The following is a 19,890-nucleotide window of genomic DNA, read 5'->3' as shown; positions in this document are numbered from 1 at the left end:
GAAAAAAATAATAGCTCACCACACTAGATGCATGCGTAGTTGCGCACAGCTCTTGGACTATTTCACAGCGGACTAATGAAAAGAAATCTTTGACTATTACAAACATTGTCTCTGTAATACATTGTAGAAGATCAACTGTGGAGACTAAAGCTGGAGATATGACGCAAGGACTATTGGGATCACTCTTGTAAGAGGCAGTGGAAGATATGCTGTTGGTGCGGAGGAGAATTGTTATTACTTTTGTTTCAAGAAGAATTTGTTCTTAGATTAGTTCTCAACTGAAATTACTGCAACATACATTCGGATCTCTTCTGGAAAACTAATTACAACATCTTTGACAGGGCTTGAGCCCCAAAATCTTAGGGGGGAACGCATTTGACCTAGCTGCTATTAGCCACTGAGGAATTTATTCAGTCAAACACCAAGAAGAGCTTCAGATCAGTCACCATGAGGCACCAAAAAAAGGAAACTAAGCCTGCTTGTCACAGAGCTCCATATATACCCTAAATAATCATTCGATTTGGATGAAGCTATTTGATGTCATCTAGAGGAGCTCCTGGAGAGGTACAATTGAGGAAAATGTTTTAGATTCAGCCTCTTGACTTGAGCTGAGAAAAGTGTGTGAAGAAGGGCCTATGAGAATAATTCATTTTGTGTAAAGAATGTTGACACACACAGCCTGTGACATGCAATATTTATGCATGGGTTCTACATTACACAAATGGATAGGTAAAACTACGAATGTCATAATATTATAACCTTTTGATAATAAGACTAAATAGAGTAAACCACAACTCCTATAACTACAACACAAATCACAAGAGATGAGCACTGTGTCCCAGCCATCCATCAGTCCAACTGAATTGCTGGGTAGGTCCACGGCAATCCTCTCGAATACAGGTGTCAATACATACTACTACAGGCTTACATACATTGATACTACTTATTACACAATAGCTTGCATAACCACGCCATGGATACTAACTTTATATTTAACAGTGGTTTTCAAGAGAAACGTTTAAATATAAACAGATCCACTTAAAGATAGCAAAACGTCTCTCTGCTATGGGTAGAAGGAAATTGAGGAATACATTTGACACTTCAACAATCAAAATGAAAAAGAATTAAACAGACAATATCTTATATCTGTGATTTTGTTTGGAAGATCCAGTGAGAATTTCAATACCATCATAAAAGTAAGACACTGAAGTTATTCATTAAAGTTGCTGCAAATAGCAAATACCAGGCAAGGATTTTTCCCAAATAATGAAAGCCACTGACTTAGGGTTAGAACATAATGGAAGGCAACGCCTTCGAGTCTTGTTTACCACTTCAGGCGTAAACAAGACGCAATTAGTGTCAAAGTTATATATACACACTCTAATAACCACATAGATACCTTTTACAGTTCTTCACACAAATCAAATTTACATTTCAATAGCCCCATGGGTGGGTTGTTGAATGGAATGTGTTATCTAATGTAACTGTTACCTGGAAAGTTTTCACAAAGTACTTCTATTGGTGTTGATCGTTTTGTGTCTCCAATTTTCTGATACCTTTCTTTTAACGTATCTGCCTGTGAGAGGGAAAACATTTTTTTTTAAGAGCTACAGGTCTCAAGCAAAACGCAATATTTCTATTTGGTATCTTGTACTACACTTAATGCAGTGTTGTGTGACTGCATCCATACACTAGAAAAGTTAACGTTTAAGGAAAGACAATAATACATGGATGGAAGAAAAACTAAAATAAAAAGTCAATACTGAAATAAGAACGTCACTTGAATTTAAAAACTCCATTAATTGAAATTATTAATTCTGTTCGGGGCACAAAAGCACACCTAAACAGTATATGTAACGGCATTCTGCTAGCACAGTTCAAGGTTATAGGTTTTTAAATAGTGTCTTATTATTTAACGCAAGAACATTCCACAGTTGAGCAGAAACAAAGTGAAATGGTACTTTGGAACCCATAACAGACTGCAAATTTGTGAAGTCAATAAAAAAACACTTACGTTGACCATGAACATGGCAGTCATCTCTCGGTGAGGCTCCGAGCGAGCGATGTGCCAGCGTGACTGAGACCCAGAGAAGGGGAATTGGAGGGGTATAGTACATGCTGATCTTCATAACATGCTAACGGTGATCCCAGTCTCCCCAAATCTACTTCGCTATATTAAAGGCATTCTTAAGCAACTTTGAATGGCGTAGGATCCTTACATCTCAGAAGAGTAGCTATGCCGCTATTATTCTAGACACAAGCTGGTCGTTGCAGGCACGAACCAAGGTGCACAGAAAGATGAAATGTGAGAAAGTACTGTATAGATGTTTGGATTGGTCTCCAATACAAAGATGTGTCAAAACATGATATATTCAATGCTCTATTACCATCTTCAATGTCAACATTTACAGGTCTAAGGCCGAGAGGCCTGCACATTTCATTCTTGTTGATTTCCCACGTTGTGTTTTTCTGATGATGTGCATTTTCCCATACGCCTGTTGCTAGCTAGTAAATAGTTTGTTATGTATTAGACGACTGACAGTGAGGTTTTAATTGAAGAAAAAGGTGTCAGAAGGGGAGAGTAACTTGTGGGAAGAGCCGACGGTATCCGGCAGTCTGTATGGTGTAACAGCTCAAGAATGAAGCCACGCATGGACCAATGTTGTGCCCGGAAAAAGAGGGGATTTTATCTGCTTCTAGAGTCTGCAGCAATATGATTGGCGTCAGAGAGAGATAATAATATGTAATGTTGCAAACTACTAACTTGTTGAATAATTATAGTGTCTGCTCCTTAGACTAGTGGGTGAGAAGCTTGCCGGAACCTTCTCGCCTCTGCTGATTTCCACTTCCTGAATACAAAGGCTTAATGCCTAAATATTCTTACTCTTGCCAGAGATCATTATTTGGTTTTTTTAAGCCAACACCTTATTCTAGTTGCCTAGTCAAAAGACCTTTATCAACCCATACCTCCTTAATTTAGATTAGGGGTTTCTTTATGGAACACATTTGTTGCATGTTTTGTATTCTTTACACAATGCTTTTAAAATTCATTCAAATCTTATCACTTCCTGCGGCTTCCCATTGATCTCCACTGTTTATGGAAAAGTATGTAAATGATTGGTGAGGGGGGGGGGTGTACAGGCGCTGAAGATAGCGGGCGCGTCCTGCTAGCACTCCGTGCCTCATCCCCTGATTATCCTGCTGTCACAGAGCTCTATCTGGCCCCAGCGCTTAAGTGCCATGCCTAATTGGGCTTGCGCTACCGGAGGAGGGTTCTCCGAGCCCTGAAATCGTCCGGCTGTGGCCCCGAGAGCTGCGGCCTGCTACGTTGTGGAGGCCTGGGCCTGGCCGCACGGCTGACCCGTGCAAGACGATCCTGCTGCCTCCCTGTAAGGGGTGGCCCCGCAACACTCCAGTGACAGCCCAACACTGCCGCCTCCTGCCCTGGTGACGCTGTGAGAGGCGGGGGGCTCCCCGTGCTTTCTGCAGGTCAAAAGTAGCTGCCGGGCAGCTGGTCGCGGGAGGAGCCCAGATCCGGCGGCGTGAGCTGCAGCTGTGGAGACCGCTTCACGATCGAGGTAGGCCTGCAAAGGGCTTAGGAGGTGCCTTCTAGTGCCGGTGGCGGGCCAGTCAGGCCTTGGGCCTTCTACTAGATAGTGTAAGACATTTGCACTGGAGGAAGCCGTGACTCTCCACCCTTCATACCCGGATTCCGCACCTAGCGGTGCGTTCCCTACGATCAGGTGTCTGCGTGGGGTTTACAGAGGAGTTGGCCTAGATGGGGGAGCCAGCGGGGGCCGGTCGGGCCCGGGGCCCTCTCATCATCCTGGAGTTCCGGGCGTCTCACTACCGTGCGTTGGTTCGCCCGTTGTGCCTCAAGTGTACTTGATGCCCGGATGCCCGGTGTGGGGAAGGGAATACAACACGCCATGTCCGGCCCTTGAGAGGTGCATCTGATCGTGAGCTGGAGAGTAGTGGAGTCAAGCACTCGTCATTCCTGTTGGAGCCCCGCATTCCCCTGCTATTCCAGCTGACAGGTGATCACAGTGGCGCCCTGCTGTGTACTGCCAATGGAGGGCCCCGTATCATGTGTGGAGACCGTGACGGCTGGGCTGAGACTTGAGACATCTTACCAACAACATTTTGCTAATTATCGACCGGGACGTCGCCCGGCGGACGCAGACACATTCTCTTCACAGGGCTGTTCCTTGCCAGGCCCACTGTGAAGGAAGCCCTGTCGTCTTGTGGGCTCCTGTGGTCACTGGCCGCGCGGTGGGGCGCATCGTGGGTTAGCGGGAGGCCGCATCTGGAGAGTTCGACCTTGGTCACAGACGAGGCCTCTGAGTTGGGGGCGTCGTGGAGACCTAGCGACCCGGCCTCATTTCCTATGAAGAGATCTCTGCAGAATGTCTTGGGCAGCCTACGCAACAACCCTTCTCGTGATGTGCCTCCTGGGGGCCAGACTGGGACATTAATCACGACCCCTGTATTGACGACTGCGATTATTCCATCTGACCCGCACATCCTTGGAAGGCCGCATGGACACTATCACCTCAGATTTCGCACTCCGAGCCGACCATTACAAACTTTCAGACCGACTTCGTGATACGGAAACCGCACTAGCAGATCTCCGACCCCAGTCCCAGAATTGCTCTTCCATACTCCAAGATCTGTTGGATCGAGTCTGCACCCTGGAGGACAAGGTGGATGACACAGAGGTTCGCTCATGCCAAAATAATGTACGCGTAGTCAATCTCCCTGATGGGCGGAGGGACAAGACCCGGAGACTTTCAAGGAGGCCTGGATGAAGGAGCTCGTGCCCCCTGGATCGCTCTCCCCACAATTTATGGTGGACGTGCCCCCTCCTGGGGCACGTCCTAGCCCCTTCCTATTCAGAGTTATGAACTTCAGGGACAGAGACACTATATTAAGGGAGTTAGGGAAACACCCCGGCACTAAGGTGCAAAACGTCTCAGTTTCTCTCTTTCCTGATTATACGGCTCAGGTGCAAAGGAGACGAGCCACCTTCACTGTCGTCACAAAACAGGTCCGTGACCTGGACCTTCGCTACTCTTTGCTCTTCCCGGCCCACCTGCAAGTTATCAAAGATGGCTCTACAAAATACTTTGACTCCCCCGCTGAGATATGGGACTGGCTTGAGGAACAGGGACCGGCGTCGGCACCCAAATCATCTGATATGTCCCGGCCTCGCGAGCGTCCCCGTGGAGGTAGACGCAGGGGGGGCATGGCCTAGAACATGGGACATGTAGTGACCATCCCCAGTCCCGACCAAATCAGATTGGAACATCAGGGGGCCGTGCAGGTGATGGCGGCCCTCCGGCCCACCAGATCTCCATCCCCTGTCGGATCTGCTACCTCTCCACTCAGATCCGGAGCCCCCGGATCCACACCGGAATGGTCCTTCGATGCGGATTTTAACCCCACTTCAGGGTGTTACCCCACAAACTGCGGATGGCATTATTTGATATTTGATTTACATTCAGGTCGGACTACCGCACACATTCCAGAAAAGTTTGTTCGTTACTTGCATTTTGTATGATGCCTTTTTCACATGCTTTCTTGGGGTATTTGAAGGGGACAGATTATGTATTGTTTACTCCCTCCTACAGGTTCCCCTTTCTCCCCCGAAGTCCAGACATTAATTGACTTGTGACTTATATGCAAGTTAGAACACCGTAGTATTTCAGGGCATGGGGGGGGGGGATGCCTCATATCCTGCTCTATTGATGTAACTTGAAGGGGACGGTCCTTACAATGACTCCTCTCATTCGTTGGTCGCACTGTTCCCCCCCCCAAACAAAAAGTCCTACAACAACAGTTCCGTAGCCATTACTAGGCAAGATTGTTTGGGCAGTTCCCCACATTGGGGTTCCGCTCTCTTCCTGTTGCAAGGTGGCTTACAACACCACCTTCTTATTTTTTATCCCCTGTTTGAGTTGTCAACCTGACAAACCTGCCGCCTCCTTGTCCTCCCATCCAACGCAGCCCTTCCCATGGGGGGCCCGCAGTATCCGGACTGGACACACTGACCTTAATTGCCTTGAGGACAGGCCTGAACGTCCTCAATTGGAATGTCAAGGGCATCCAGACACCTTTTAAGCGATACGCCATTTAAGCCTATTTGCAGCATCATGAGACGACTGTTACACTTTTGCAGGAGACACATCTGACGGCCTTGAAAGCCACCCCAGGGCTCGACAAATGTACTCGCCCGCTCGCAAATGCGAGTGAATTTTGTGCAGGTCGAGTCAGTTTCAAGGCCTACTTGACCGGCCTGGCGAGTGCTATCTGGTAGGTGCAGTAGCATGTGGAAGGCTCTAGATGGCAGCATTGCGGTGCGGTGCGCGATGAAAGGCTTTAGGGGGCAGCATGTTCATGCACGCACGCACGATAGGTGGAGTGAAGGTGGTGCGGTGTACGTGAAAGGCTTTAGGGGGCATCATGCACACACTGCCTATTGTTTGGGGGCCAGGGCCGCCAATCTTGTAGTGCGCGAAAGCGCTACCAATGACGGCCCTGACCTGCTTAAAGCGCAGCAGTGACGTAGCACGCCACCACACGCGCTCTCCTCGGTGGAGTCGGGACTCAGGGACAAAGTGCAGGGCGATTTGGCAGAGGTGAGTCAGTTTTGACCTTAAATTTCTTTTCATTACACGAGGCTCCGTCATGTCTCACCCTCACAGGTCAGCCCCCGAGTCTACATTTTCCTTTTTCAATTTCAACAGCGTTTCAGGCTTAGCCGTGTAACACATGGTTTCTTTAAACTGCAGTGCTGGGAAAACTTTTCATCATGGTGCCGCTGCAGGGTGGGCTGAGTTGATTTACTAATGATTCAAATCGCAAATGTATTCATGAGGATCGCTGTGAGTTACTGGATGCTTGGTTAGTGCCCTTCCATTTCTAGTTCTGTGCAGCAGTTTCATCTTAGATCCGAGTTTGTCATTGCTCAATGGGTGTAATTTACGATATGTGTTTCCCGTCATCTTCATTGCTTGATTTGGTAATCTGTATTTGTTATTAAAAGATGAAGACAGACACATACTGGTGACTCAAATCTTTTCTTCCTGCACAATTAAGGTGACCGACAACCTGCCCGCCACTTCTTTTCGTCTTGCCCAATGAAGTGTGCCAGCTGCCTGCTGCTACTTTAGGACAGCCCGTAAATTTAGTTGAAAGTCCAAAGTCCGTTTTTTTGTTTAAATATTTTAAGAGTGGCATTTGTCTCCTCGTTTCAGCACTTCCGGTTCACATGACAGCCAATGCAAAAACTCTGAACATAAACCGGGAGTTGCACCGGACCGGGGCGGACTCATAGTCTGTAGTGTGACCTAGGATTGCTTTAATATCAGGACCTTGTCAAATTCTGGTTGGCTGAACAGAATTCATAAGTGCTTAATTTGGCTGGAGAGTCCGCAAGTGCCTGTGATTTGCTTAAAACACTGCCCAACTGAAATGTAGAGGTGGAGGCAAGGTTCTTCTTTTAATCCTTTATTTAGAATATAGTAGAGAACAGGTGGTGCCAGGAAGCACAACCATACAGCAACAAGGTTAAGCTTAAACTGCCACACAGAATCAGAACACACATGATGTACACGCATTCCGAAGATAGGCTCGCTCATGACACGAGCCTTAAAGAAACATAGTATGTATAAAGTGATAAGCACAACATAACACATCCCCCCCCCCCTCACAAAGAAACAAAGAAAATAAAAGGAAAAAGAAAGGAACAAGAAAAACATTAATCCTGGTGAACTACCTAACATAATCTTTTAGCCAACTAGGCAAAACTCTTTTCCTTTTGGAAACTTCTGCATTAGGTAAGGAGGGCACGTAACCTGTGTCACAATCAGCAGAAGGAGAACCCTTACCGGAAGAGGGACACTCACTACCAGCCTTGTACCCTAAGTCAATTTGGCATGGATCATGCAAAGACCTACTATCCTGACAGTCAGGAGAACTAATCACCACCTCCCCTTCCCTTAACTGAGAAAGCGATACGCCAGGCGCGAGCTGAGATTGTAATCCACTACCTTCAAAATAGTCTTCAACCCAATCAAAATCCGTCTGTCTATTCTTCACCAATCTTTCCTCATCATGATTTTGACAAATATCCAAAGCAACATCCTTGAAGTTCCAAACTTTACCATCACTTAATCTGACCGAATTCCTAAGGACTTCAATAACCTTCTTAGGCGAATCAAATTTATTTTCACCTTTCAAAACTTTGTAAGGTTTTTTGATCCTGCCCCAATTTCCAGTTTTTACAACGATATCCTTAGCACCATGACGTTTATCATAGTAAACCTTACTTCTGCCATGCGCTAATTCTAAGTTCTTCTTTACCTCAACAGGTAACCATTGCTGAACACTGTCTTTGAACAACCAACTAGGATTAAATTTGCACCTGGGTAGTCTACCTCTCATCATTACAAAAGGGGAAACACCTGTACAATTATTTAACGTCACCTTATAAGACCAAACAGCCTTTTGTATTTCCAATTTCCAATTCAAACCCTTGTTGTTAGCCGCCTGCAAAATGCCTTTAATCACTCTAATCAAGCGTTCTACAGTTCCGTTTCCGCTAGGATTGTACAATGAAGTTGTTTTATGGGTAATGCCACACTTCCAAAAATACTCTTTAGCAGTCTTGGACAAAAACTGTACTCCATTGTCTGTTAAAATATTTACAGGTAACCCTTCTATTATGAAAATCTTATCCAAAAATTTTAACACAGCCTGAGTGTCTACTCTATCCACAAATTTAACTATGGGCCACTTGGTGAAAAGATCAATAGCAACCAATCCATACTCCTTTGCATCACCAACTGGACCAAATATGTCCACAGCGATAGTTTCCCAAGGCATACTAGGAATGAGTCCCTCACTCATCGCTGGTCTCAAGGTCCTCAAAGACTTATCTGCGGAGCTACAAACAGAACAACTCCTGACAAAGATTTCAACCTCACAGTCGACTTTTGGCCACCAAAACAAATTTTTAACAGACATCTTAGTCCTTACTATACCAAAATGTCCCTCATGACACAATTGTAAAATCTTTTTCCTTAACCCAGCAGGTGGAACAATCCTGTCCCCCCTCAACAAAACCTCCTTCTCAAATGACAACTCAGACCGTACTTCCCAAAACGGTTTCAAACTGCCAGACAAAAAATTTTCTTTGGGCCAACCTTGACAAATAAATTTTGAGACTTCTACTAACTGCTTGTCTGCATCATGCTCTCTTAACCAATCCTCCCTGCTGATAGCTGGGAACCCAGAATCGTGTACGAACGCCACACTAAAGTTCCCCCAAGGATCATCAACACATTCTTCTAGTGGGGAAGGAAGCCTTGATAGACAATCAGCTACAACATTGTCTTTCCCAGGTACATAAGTGATATTGTATATGTATTCCTTCATACGCATAGAGATTCTTGCCAACCTAGCAGAAGCAGTTGCAGTGCCATCCGTAGATAAGATGTGGACTAACGGTTTATGATCAGTTCTGATGTTTACCATCTTGCCCCAAACAAATGCACGAAAATGCTCTAAAGCCCACGCACAGGCCAAAGCTTCCCTTTCTATAATAGGGTATCTGCTTTCTGCTGGTGACAATGCCCTGGACGCAAATAAAATAATTCTTTCTTTTCCATTCTCTCCAACTTGCGACAAAACTGCACCTAAACCTTTGTCGCTTGCATCAGTTGTCAAAAGACAATCCAAATTGGGATCAAAACTTGATAAGGCGTTCACTTTTTGCAACTCCCACTTAATCTCAGCAAACTCTCTTTCGCACTCTTTAGTCCATTCAAACTTTACATGTTTCTTTAACAAAGATCTGATGTTATATACCTTAGAAGCAAAATCCCCATTCCCAAAAAGGATTTGATTTCCTCTTTAGATACAGGTGCAGGCGAGGCAACAATGCTTTCTATTAGTGATGCTTTTGGCCTGACACCCTCTTCACTAATAATATGGCCAAGCTATGAGACACTTCTTTCACCAAATTTGCATTTACATAACTCCACAGTTAAACCTGCTGAATTAAGCGTGTCAAATACTTTCCATAGCTTGGCGTCATGATCTTCTTTGTCAGTACCTGCAATTAGAACATCAGCCTGAAAAAAACAAATGCCATCCATATCACCAAACAATTTGGGCATTAAATGCTGAAACACAGCTGCGGCCGATGCAAGGCCAAAAGGCATCCTTATAAATTGAAAACAACCAAATGGTGTAATGAAGGCTGTCAGATGCCTCGACGCAGGTTCTAAGACTACTTGGTGGTAAGCAGCAGAAAGGTCTATTGTGGAAAACCAAGTTGCTCCTCTTAAGGAAGAAACCATCTCATTAATCTTGGGCAAGGGAAACCGTTCAATTACTATATTTTTGTTAAGATGGCGTAAATCAATATACAAACGAATTTTGCCGTTGGATTTCCTTGCTACGACCACTGGACTAATCCACTCCGAAGAATCTACCTCTTCGATAACACCCTTAGCTAAAAGACCTTGAATTTCTTTTTTAACTTCATCCCTTATTAACAGGGGAATAGGTCGGACCTTATGCACCTTGGGTTGTGCATCCCCCTTGAGCATGATTCTATGCTCAAAACCTTTCAACCTGCCTAACTGTCCACTCACCACACTGGTGAACTTACTTTTTAATACAACTTCTAATCTGCTACACTCATCTAAGACTAACACTTTCTCCTTGCTGTTAGGGTCTAAGATGATGTGAAGATTCTTCTGGTCATACCAGCCTAGAACAGATGGTCCCTTTTTGGCTATGTATAACTTGCCTCTGGTCATCCTGCCTTTAAAGAGGAAGGTGAGCCATCTGAAACCCAATAAGCCAATTCTTTCCCCTGTGTAACTCACAGGATTAACATTTGAGGCATTCAACTTGTCCCCTATTTTGGGTGTAAATTTCTTTCTCCACACTTCCTCGTTAACAATCGTATATGGAGATCCAGAATCCGCATACACATTCACTTTAATGCCACCTAAAGATACTTCACAGATAGGTTTACCCTCCATAGCTTCATCAGTGATATTCAACATATAGTTCCCTCTCACATTTTTTACGCAACCATCTTCATCTTCACTACTTTCGCTAGCGCATGCATCCTCATTCCATATACATTTGACATTACTACGCCTGCGACACATTTTACTAAAATGGCCTATTAGTCCACAAACACTAAACTTTTTCCGTAGGGCAGGGCATGACTTGTAGTAAGCCATATGTTCCTTGCTACCACAACGGTAACACCTTCTGTCTTCCATTCTGTTGTCCTTCCCTTGACTCCTGACAGGTTGACTGAAATTCTTGTTTTGAACTTGCTTATTCTGATTTTTTGTTGCTCCTGGAATCTTGAAGACAGCAGACGATGCTTTGTCTGATTCCTTAACTGTATCTTTTACCACAGTGGCACATCTCCCTGACATTTCCGATTTCCTCATTATAGCAGGAACGTCATCTAGAGGTGCATCACCATTTACCCAAAGGCGATCCTGAATCGGAGAATTATCATTGTGCATAACTAGTTGGTCACGAATAAGATAATCGTGCATATTTCCAAACTTACAGTCAATAGCAAGTTTTTTTAAGTCATCAACCCATTCATCAACCAGTTCCTCTTTCTTTTGTTTTCTCTGGAAGAATTTGTGCCTCACTACACCTATACACACTTTAGGTGCAAAATACCTATCCATATCTGCGATGGCATTATCAAATTCACTTAAGTCAGCATTAATTAGTTTTTGCATTCGTGAATAAGTTTTTAAACCTTTAGGTCCCAAAGAATGCAAAAGTATCCTTTTCTTTTGTTCAGGTTTCATTTTTGCGTTCTCATCAATAGCACACATGTAGTTGTTAAAATATTCTTTCCATTCCACCCATTTCATGTCTGGTTGGGAACCTGTAGCCCAAAAAGGTTGTGGGGGACTGATAACAAAACTTTGTTGAGCCAATATTTATTTTAAATTTTCCTGGGGTTGATCACCAGTAAAAGTTAGTACTTAAATGTAAGATTCCTTCAATAACGTAAAAATTTTCAATAATGTAAAATAATATACATAAATAAAATTTACTGTGCCCCGACAGTCTCACCTGTTCTCCAAGTAAATGTTCGTAGGATTACAATGTCAATAAATAGTTTAAAATGACAGTTATACAAGGAAATGGTGTTCCTTCGATTGCCTCGGTAAAATGGAAAGAAATTGAAGAGTTCGTCTGTAATCCAAAATGGCCGCTACGCAGGGTCACGCAACGTGACCTTGCGCGAAGGCATCATTGCGTAAACAATACGTGGTACGCCGTGATAAAATTCCAAGAAGGTTCGTGGCTTAAGGTTCGAGCAGGAGGATGTCGCACATGGAATGCAAAGCGGAGTTGGAAGATGCGATCATGCGCCTTGGCCCAACTGAAACCAGTAAGTAATTTCTCGCCTACCTGAAGTACAAGGGCGAATAAACATCCAAAGCCAAGTAGACGAACGATCCTCATAAGTCTTTGTAAAAACAATTTCCAAGTCCAACTGTAGAAAACATTTTCTTGTTGCGTGACAGAGAAAAAAAATAATATTCTCACATCCGCAAAATAATGAATCCAGTTCCCGATCGTCGCCAATTGAAATGTAGAGGTGGTGGCAAGGTTCTTCTTTTAATCCTTTATTTAGAATATAGTAGAGAACAGGTGGTGCCAGGAAGCACAACCATACAGCAACAAGGTTAAGCTTAAACTGCCACACAGAATCAGAACACACATGAAGTACACGCATTCAGAAGATAGGCTCGCTCATGACACGAGCCTTAAAGAAACATAGTATGTATAAAGTGATAAGCACAACATAACACCAACCTACTCTGCTGCTGGTGAAAGGGAAAGGGAACACAGAGGTACCAATAGAAACTGGTAGACATTTGCTTTAAGGACACAGGGCTGTATTAATGTTCATTTCTTACTTCTTTAATAATGCTTGTTTCTCTCAAATGTAATGATGGGAGAATAGCATGAGTACTGACCTTCCAGAATAGCTTACTAAGCCGTTCAATGTGGACGGGGTGGGAACGTGCGCCGTCTCTGTGCTGCCATAAAGACCCATAACTGGGCTCACTGGCAGCCAGGTTTGATGTCATCAGGGGCGGATGGATGCAATGAGAATGTCTTTGCCAAGGATGTGGCTCACTGAGGGTTAAGTCTGGTTATTTTCGCTGGCCCTGTCCTTGCTGTATTCCTGTCCGGTGTGTGTTTTTGTGTGTGTGCGTATGTATTCGCGCCCTTGTGCACACATTCTTCCTGCTGCTGATGCAGGGTAGTCTTTGCCTTTCTCCCTCCAAGGTTGATAACAGTCATGGGTACCAGTGATTTGTGTGATGATCCAAGAATTGATTTGTGTTTTGTGCGATGCAACTACTTAATACAGTAATTTATTAGCTTAGTACGTGCCAGTGAATTTTTTCCTTTGGTCTTAAGAAGATTCAATATATTTTATTGTGCACTGTGAGTTGAAAATGAATGTCCATGTTGTAATGAATCTGTAAAGCGTTATGTGCAAATTGGCATTATATGCCGCAATGCATTATGTGCAAATTTGTTTACAGGTCGGACTGTCTGTGCTGTGCCCATATAAACTCACTGTTTAAAAAAGGTTTGCTTGCCTTTTCCCGGATGAAGCGCAATGTGGAGAGGAGGTAAATGGGTGAAATTTGCCGGTAATTTGGGTGGCCAACGTTTTCCTGGGTTGTTGGCGCTGCAAATGTTTTGAAAAAAGTCCATTATGCGATCAATTGTGGGTCGAGTGCATTGCTGTTAGGTCGAGTAGAAAAGTCTACTCACTCGACCTGCAGGTCAAGTGAGAATTTTTAGATTTGTCGAGCCCTGCACCCGCTTGCGCAAACGTTGGCGCGGCCAGATATACAGCACCAATTACTCGTCCATGGCTAGAGGGGTGTTGATATGGGTTAAGGCAGGGGTCCCGTGGGAAGAAAATGAAGTCCTGACAGACTCAATGGGGTTGTATGTCCTGATAGGCGGCAGACTGAATGGCCAACCGATTTTATTGGGTTCCCTATACGTCCCCAATGTTGCCAAGGGCACCTTCCTGAGTGATCTCTCATGGATATTGCTCCGATGGAAAGATGTCCTGTGGCTCCTGGGCAGGGGTTTTAATGCAGTACTCGATGTCTCCCTTGATCGCTCTTTTCCCCCGCTCACTAATACTACAGCCTCCTCCAATGCTCGCCTTTTAAGCGCATGGCTGGGTAACTGGGCCCTTTCGGATGTCTGGCAGGAACAACACCCTCACTGCAGAGTATACTCCTTCTATTCCCCAGTCCATAAGCCACATGTGCACCTTGACCATATACTCGCATCTGCACCCCTTCTTTCTTTGATACAAGCGACGGATTAGCTCGGTCGGACACACTCCGATCATAACCCCTTGTTGATACACCGGCCTGGGAGCGCCACCTCCTCCGGTTCCGACCTGGCTCCTACAGACTGCAGCTTTGGAGGACTCCCTTTTCTGAGGCTCACTGGAGTCATCAATAGCTAACTATTTTGCACTTAATAAACCGTTCCGAAGACTCAATCCTCACTGAATGGGAGGCTTATAAGGTGGTGGTTATGGGTCATTGCCTGGGTCAGACTTGGAGCACTTGCAGGCAGTTAGACACCTCACTACTGGCCTACTTGATTAGACCGGAACATCCTCCTTGACGACTTTGGTCGAGAACGCAACACTCAGGGAGACATTCACGCGCTGAACACTATACTCGCCTCTTCGACACCCTACTGACAGGTAACGCTCATGATGTGGGATCCTTCCTTGACACAGTGGAGTTACCCACTCCGACGTTGGCTCAGGCCCTGGAGCTAGACACTCCTATAGCAGAGGACGAAATACGGGACTCATTACGTGCCTTGTTCTCGGGTAAAACTCCAGGGCCAGACGGACTACCAACGGAATTTTTCAAAACTTACGCAGAACATTTAGTACCGCAACTACACTCAGTGTTCCTGGAGGCAATCTCGGAAGGGACTCTGCCCTCAACCATGCGTACGGTTAATGTGGTGTCTTTGTTGAAACCTGGTAAGGACCCCACATCTCCTGGCTCCTACCGGCAGATTACTATATTGAATTCGGATTATAAGATCCTGGCGAAGGTCTTGGCTAACCGGCTAGCTCCGCTCGCCTCTGATCTGGTGCATTCTGACCAGAATGGATTTGTTCCACAATGTAACACGGCACTGAACCTACGCCGCTACTTTGGGGTGGAAGTATATGACCCAACCATATGGCCGCGCTCCGGTTGCATGGTATTAGACCTTAAGAAGGCCTTCGACTCACTGGCCTGGAATTTCCTATTTGCTGCCCTGGCACGTTTTGGAGTGGGCCCCTACTTCCTCGGCTTAGTACAGTTGTTATACTGTAATCCATCAGTTCAGGTTCGGACGGGCCCATATATTTCAGATCCGATTAGGAGTACGACGTGGGACACGGCAGGGATGCGCGTTGTCCCGGCTACTACTTGCGCTGGCGGCTCATATCGGCACGCACGTTGATATGGGGATCAAACCAGGCGATGGTATACACACCATTTCGCTTTACACGGATGACCTGTTAATATAGGCATGGGACCTTAATGATATTCCCCCTTACCTTGACCGAGCCCTTAGCCTGTTTGCGCGAGCCTCCGGGCTGTAAGTCAACCTGACAAAGTCCATACTCCCCCCGTTCCTAGGGGACATCCTGGATCTGGGCTACACACTCGGGGGGACTCCAGTGGCCTGGTGCACCGATCCTTTCCGTTACCTAGGAGTCCGGGTTTATCGCGCCAAAGCTGACCTCTTGGACGGAAACGTTGTCCGCGCTACCACGGCGATTCGGTCTCAGATGGGGTTCTGGAAAACTCTCCCATTGGCAACCTCTGGTAGAATAGCCCTGGTTAAGATGGTGGTTCTTCCCTGCCTCCTATGTTACTTTGCCACTCTGCCCCTCATCATCATCTTTAAGCAGTAGTAAAGAGTAGTGCAGGATTTTATATGGGGGACCTCATGCCATAGAGTATCCATGGGAAAACTTTGACTGCCTACTGAGTTGAGTGGCTACGTGGTGCCCAATTTTAGAGCATTACTACCTGGCCTCCCAGCTGCAATGTATCGTCATGTGTATGTCCTCCTGTTACCTGCTACACAATGCCTCTATGCAACCTCCGCTACCACTGACTAACCTTCTCCAGATTTTCCACCCTTGTTTCACACTTAGAACCCCAAATATTTTTCTCCTCATTGTAGCGCACAAATGCTCCGTAGGTGTCTTTTCCTCACTAGGACCACTATCCCATACGCACCGTCATCCCGCTATTGGGAAGTCCACTTGGGACACCTACATGACGGCGGAAGAGTTACATCACTGGACCTCAGAGGGGATACAGGGCGTGGGGGACCTCTTTCAGGAGGGTGTTCTTATTCCATTCCAAGAACTCGTAGCAGGGGAGAATATACCTCTTGGGCAGTTCTTATTACACAGAACACTCATAGCTACGTTAACGTCCAAATGGGGTGCACTTGCCCAGGAACCTCCCATACACCACAAACTGCAGTACCTTCACGTGATGGGGAGAGGGAAACATCTTACGCGCTGGTTTGCATCTTCACTCCAACAACACACAGAAGCAGATATCACCCGACTTCAACTTCACTGGGAAGAGCACTGGGTAGGGTGTTTACGGATAGGGACAACAATTGCTTAAAACTGTATCACAGCTAAGAGAAAGTCTCCGTCATGCCCAGGCAAAGGGAATGCTGATTAAAGTAAAACGTTCACTTTGCTCTGCAGTGAAAGGGAGGGCAGCGCTTTCTCAGTGCTTACTCAATTGAATGGAGACTCTTGAAGGCTTACTTTTCAACCACCCTGTTGGCATAGAACTATATGGACCTTAAATCAATTGCGACAGTTGGTGTGCATCTTGAGAAAAGTGAGTTTATAGTCATGGTACATCCTCTTTCAGTGATGGTACGGCACTCAGTGAAGATTTTGATTCCATGCATGAAAACACAATATCTGACAAATATCAGGCTTATGGAGTATGGACAATTGAACCTTGCTACTGCGAATGCTACTCTGAAAAGGTGTCAGACCATTAATCTAGCTACATTGTTACCACTACCTGAAAAGGAAGTTGACGGAGAAGAGGTTTAGCATGACTGTCAACGTCACAGATTTATGCACCAAACCAAGACCTGATATTAAGGATGAACCCTTTAATGAGCCTGACTATGTGAGATTTGTTGATGGCTCATGCTTAAGAGCAATGAGTTATTTGAGAACAGCTTATGCAGTATGCACTATTAATGAAGTAGTGGAAGCCTCCCGACTCCGTGGTGTCACCTCTGCCCAAGCAGCAAAACTAGTCGTTCTTACCAGAGCTTGTTATCTTTCAGATCAATTGAGGGTGTCTATATTTTACTAAGACTCAATATGGCTTTGGTGTTGTGTATGATTTTGGACAGATGTAGTTCACAAAAAGGATTCAGGGCTCCATTCGGGTCACCAATCCGGAATGGGGGAACATGTGATGCACCTTTTGAGGCTTTGCAGTTGTCACAGGTAGTTGCTGTAGTTAAACACATAACCCACAGAATGGAAATGATTATGTAACTTCTGGTAATAGATACAATGATAAAGTTGCTCAGTACTGTGCCACTGTGGTATGCACATTTAACAGGGAGGCCACCAATGTTGCTAAACTCTTACCTGTGGCTGATACTTGGGAGCCAATTAAGAGATTACAGGAGGAAGTCCCAGAGGTTGAACCACAGGGATGTGTTAAAGCAGGATGTATCAATAATTCAAATGAGATTTGGGTCTCCGCTGATGGAAGACCAGTGTTGCCTGACAGATTGCTATTTCCAGTGACTAGATATTTTCAATGTTCCTGCATACATAGGGAGAGATGCTATGGTTAGATTGTCTAATCAGAATTGGTGTAATCCCCAACTTAGGGTTATGGCTGAGGAATTGTCCTCAATCTTCCTCTTGAGTTTTGAGGGAATTACGGAGACATTGGGTTCACTGTAAAAATTAACACAATTGTTATTTCCTTCCTACTCTAGCTTATATGTCACTACATATTAATGTGTATATATTCTTTAGTATTCTCTCACCCACTAGACTAGGAATTTTAGCTTCTCTTCTATTTTGATATTTTCTGTTTTCAGAATTCATATATACATCGATTGTCTTTTAAACAATTAGAAGATTGTTCTGCACTCTAATCTTTCTTTTTCTGTAAATGTTGTTCTCTTATTCAAGTATTACTTATACAGTTTCCTCCTAAAACACGTATACTGTCTTCTTTTATCATTCTCCTTCTGCAATACTCAATATACATTGTACTTTCCTCTTTCTATCATAGTTTTAACTACTTGCGTGACCGTGGACAGCTCAAGACTTCTGGAGTTTTCAGGTAAGACTCTCTTTAGAACAAAAATAATGTATGTCTTTCTTCTTTTCTAATAATTAGTTTATTGACTTTGAGGCACATTGCACCTGGTACTATGACGCCTAGTATACGGAGATAATGCTATTTGACTAAGCCTGTGCCATCGAAGAGACATTACCCGGACGCTAATACACCAACTTGCACAGTACGGAGACACGACTGACTTCTATCTAACTATACCCGCAAGGGATTGAGGTGAAGTGCACAGTTCTGCAGACTAAACGTGCCCGTAACTGCTTCCCAAGGACTCTTGCGAGATCTCGATGGGAAGAACACTAGACTGACTATTGTCACTCTTGGCTGTGCTCGTTCTTCTGTCCTTTCCAGAATGCCGCCTTCGAGCTCCGCTTCTTTTCAGTTTCTTCATACACCAGGTAGGCAGTTTACATCTTCTTGCTACCACTGAATATTTTAATACTCTGCTGCCCTGAAATACACAAACATTCCTCATAATCAATTTTGCTTTCTTGGAGCGAACCCAGACACCTAGGGTCAATGCTGCTGTAAAGAGTAGGGTTGTAATTCTAGAAATAGACAGAGTAGGGTCAGTGATGCCAGAACCAATTGCAGAATATTACATGTCTGCTTGCTGCTACATACCACTAAATGGCTGACTGTAGACCAATATGCGTTTCCTTACTAAGAATAGTTGTAGAAAAGTGACTACTGTGACATCAACAGTTTGTGCTAGTATTAATAACCCTTTTAATTTGTATGAGTATTTCTCCTAAGATAGGTACTCTTAGGGCTACAGCAACACCTACATTACCTGCATAGACAGTAGATCAAATAGAGCTTAAGGCTTCAATTTAGAAGCTTCAAAGTGAGATTTTGCAACAAATGTTTATTCTTAATTACTGCAACAATACACACATGCACTAGACACTAATAATTGCTATTTCTGCACATACTAACCTGCTTCCGCTGCTAAGGATGTAACCTATAATAATAATCCACATTTATATGGAATCACTTGGAGTATATTGCTAAGTTAATTTTATAATACGCAACAACAATGAAAAGATGAGACTAAACTAATTAGCTTATCCTAAATTCAACCTCTTCAGTCTTGAGGGAAGGGGTTGGCAATTACTTCTATCAATAAGCAAGAGAGTATACAATAATACCAATATTATCACACACAAAGAAGTAAATGCATAAGTTTTTTTAAATGCAACCTGAGTGGAATTATATTATTTACATATAGTAGCTCCAGAAAGAAAATGTGCTCAAAAAGAGTGCCCATTTGAGCACATTTTCTAACCTATTTTACAGATCTAGAAACACTACTACTGATAGTTCACATTTAGTGGAAGATAGTTTAGTGCCATTATACCTGCAGTAGAAGCGGTTTTAAATG

The 19,890-nt window shown here is 44.4% G+C and overlaps 1 protein-coding gene across 9 annotated transcripts in view; it reads right to left on the bottom strand.

Moving 5' to 3' along the window:
* CSNK1G3 (casein kinase 1 gamma 3) overlaps nucleotides 1-19,890 on the bottom strand; it is a 443,408-nt gene that overhangs the window by 158,444 nt on the left and 265,074 nt on the right. For all 9 annotated transcript variants that reach the window (XM_086961092.1, XM_086961090.1, XM_086961093.1 and 6 more), the window contains exon 8: nucleotides 1,492-1,576. In XM_086961092.1, the coding sequence (XP_086817218.1) occupies nucleotides 1,492-1,576 (85 nt within the window). The remainder of the gene's footprint in view (nucleotides 1-1,491; nucleotides 1,577-19,890) is intronic.

Source organism: Lissotriton vulgaris, chromosome 3_1 (genome assembly GCF_964263255.1).
Source record: "Lissotriton vulgaris chromosome 3_1, aLisVul1.2, whole genome shotgun sequence".
Classification (NCBI taxonomy): Eukaryota; Metazoa; Chordata; class Amphibia; order Caudata; family Salamandridae; genus Lissotriton; species Lissotriton vulgaris.
The sequence above is the reverse complement of the archived record's forward strand: the minus strand, read 5'-3'. Positions and strand labels throughout refer to the sequence as shown.